This window comes from Octopus bimaculoides, chromosome 3, assembly GCF_001194135.2.
Source record: "Octopus bimaculoides isolate UCB-OBI-ISO-001 chromosome 3, ASM119413v2, whole genome shotgun sequence".
NCBI classification, from domain to species: Eukaryota; Metazoa; Mollusca; class Cephalopoda; order Octopoda; family Octopodidae; genus Octopus; species Octopus bimaculoides.
In genome coordinates, this window is record NC_068983.1 from 115702704 (window position 1) to 115705576 (window position 2873).

At 35.0% G+C, this 2873-nt stretch overlaps 1 protein-coding gene across 1 annotated transcript in view; it reads left to right on the forward strand.

The window, feature by feature from the left end:
• Positions 1-2666, forward strand: part of LOC106870186 (autophagy-related protein 2 homolog B) — a 161036-nt gene extending 158370 nt beyond the window's left edge. Inside the window, exon 43 of the mRNA XM_014916188.2 lies at positions 1697-2666. Within this exon, the coding sequence (XP_014771674.1) occupies positions 1697-1927 (231 nt within the window). The 3' untranslated portion in view covers positions 1928-2666. The remainder of the gene's footprint in view (positions 1-1696) is intronic.
• Positions 2667-2873: the final 207 nt, after the last annotated feature.

Consider the following 2873-nt stretch of genomic DNA (forward strand, 5'->3'; position numbering starts at 1 on the left):
CATATATATATATATATATATATATATATATATATATAGAGAGAGAGAGAGAGAGAGAGAGAGAGAGAGAGAGAGAGATGGATGGATGGATTTGGTTCAACAAACTGGAAAAACAGAACTTGGTGGTTTTAAAGTGAGGTCATTGTTCCCTTGGGTTTGATGACCTCACAAACAGAAGAAATTTTCTCATGGGAAAGGACCTCAATGTATTATATTTAAGTTTGTTAAGTCCCACACATGAAATTATTGCCCCTTTTGGTTCCTGACTTTGTTTCAGGTTCATTCCCATTGCACAGTAACATGGGCAAGTGTGTCCATACTCATAAGCTAGCCAAAGCCTTGTGAGCTGATTTGGTTGAGGAAAAGCGGAAAGAAGTCCATTGTGTGTTTGTGTGGGGGGGTTGCATGCATTGGGCTGTGAGACATGATGTGTATGTGTGTCCTTGTCTTGAAACCACATTATGGTTATAAGCCGGCATCATTTGGTTCCAATCATCCATGTCTGGCCAAGCAAAATATTACCCTGCTTGGAAACAGGTGAGAGTTTGTAACAGGAAGAGCATCAGCTATAGAAAATTTTTATCAATAAATTCTGTCTGGTCCATGCAAACATGAAAAAGTGAACATTAATACTTTAACTCATTATGCTATTTAATTGCCTGCCTGTAGCTAAATACGAATTATATACATGAAACAGTGATTGATGTAAATTTAAACTTATTACCAGTTTAGTGGTTAGTGTATTTGTCTCACAATTGCAAGGCCCAGTTCCTGAACTCATCTTTCGTACACCTGAAGTGATTTGTGATTTGTCTGCCTAGGGCACTTCAAACTAACCATGGTGTGTTTTCACCTTTTTATCTTCAGCAAGCATATTTCTTTATGACAAACTGCAGTGAAAGTCTTCTTACTGGTACAAATATGTCTCAAATATATTTGAACTGGTAGCACTTATAATCAGTGTTATTATTACCCAGCTTTGTGCCAAAATTTGAAACCATTATTATTATCGTTATACTAAGTTCCAGTTAAGCACTGGGGTCAATGTAACTGACTTACTCCTCAACCCCACCCTCTAAAATTGCTGGCCTTGTACCAAAATTTTGTCGGCTTCACCTTTCATGGTCAATAAAATATGTACCAGTTGAACACTGAGGTCAATGTAATTGATTTATCCCCACCCCACCCCTAAAATTGCTGGCCTTGTGCCAAAATTTGAAACCATCATCATTATTATTATGATAACGATGCCATTTCGTCTGTCTTTATGTTCTGTGCTCAAATTCTTATTTCTTTACTGCCCACAAGGGGCTAAACATAGAGAGGACAAACAAGGGATTAAGTCGATTACATCGACCCCTGTGCGTAACTGGTACTTAATTTATCGACCCCGAAAGGATGAAAGGCAAAGTCAACCTCGGCGGAATTTGAACTCAGAACGTAGTGGCAGACGAAATTCCGCTAAGCATTTCGCCCAGCATGCTAACGTTTCTGCCAGTTCACCGCCTTGTGTTCAAATTCTGCTGAGATCGACTTTGCCTTTCATCCAAGTACCAGTTGAATATTGGAGTTGGTATAATTGACTAGCTCCCTCCCCAAATATTTCAGGCCTTGTGCTTATAATAAAAGGAATTATTATTATTATTGATTGATTGATTACTTATTGCTAATAAATTAATCTTGATTTTTTTATCAGGGATTTTCTGAAACAGCTGAAAGTATTGTCCGTGCTGCCACAGAAGAACATGAACATAAAGGAATGACTGGTGCTGTTGGTGGTGTCATTAGACAGATACCACCAACGATGGTGCAACCAATTATCTTAGCTTCTGAAGCTACTTCTAATGTTCTAGGAGGTATGCGAAATCAACTTGTCCCTGATGCCCGCCGAGAAGATGTCGAGAAATGGAAAGTCCCAACCAGTTGAAGTGATATCAAAGAAAATAGATTAAATTGTGACTGAAAAAGAAAAAAAAAACACACATATATATATATATATATATATATATATATATATAAAACCATCCAATTATTTTTAATTCTTGAAATCTTAATTCCATAAATAAGATTTCAGCCACTTCCCATTTCTGAATGTTATTATATATTGTGTATGTGTACATAAATTGGTTTTGTCTAACTTGCTTCCAAATTTACTGCTCATATTTGCATATCTATCTACCTACCTATCTATATACATGTGTGTGTGTGTATATATATATATAAATATATATAGAGAGAGAGAGAGAGAGAGAGAGAGAGAGAGAGAGCTCACACTACTACCAGTGGAAGCACATTTTACACTGTTGACAACATTTGTTCTTGTATGGAAATTTAATTTTTTCCATGATATATCTGAAATGATATGGTACGCAAAATGTTTAATTAGAAAACTGGCTTCCATGTTGCCTTCCATTATGAGTTCTGTGCCCACAACACTAGCAAACACACACGCATGCACATACACACACACACACACACACACACACACATATATATATATATATATATATGTATGTATAAAGTGTGTAAGTTTGAGTCTGTATAGATGTGTGTGTGCATGTATCAATGTATCAATGCACACATAATAGAATATACCATTATGCACAAAACTTTTTTTTAAATAAAGATTAATAAAAACTTAAAGGAACATTTATTCTTATAATGTCTACCTTGTATTCTTTTCTTTTTTTTGTATTCAATTTTCTTTCTACAATTATTGTTTTAAATCAGTGAGTCATATTAAGTCAATATTTTCAGTTGGTTTTTTTTTTTGTATATATATGTATTGAAGACTTATTTGAATATTATACTTTTCACAAAAGCAGGTATAAGAATTTTTGAATACTGCTGGCAGTGATTCATTATATCACTAT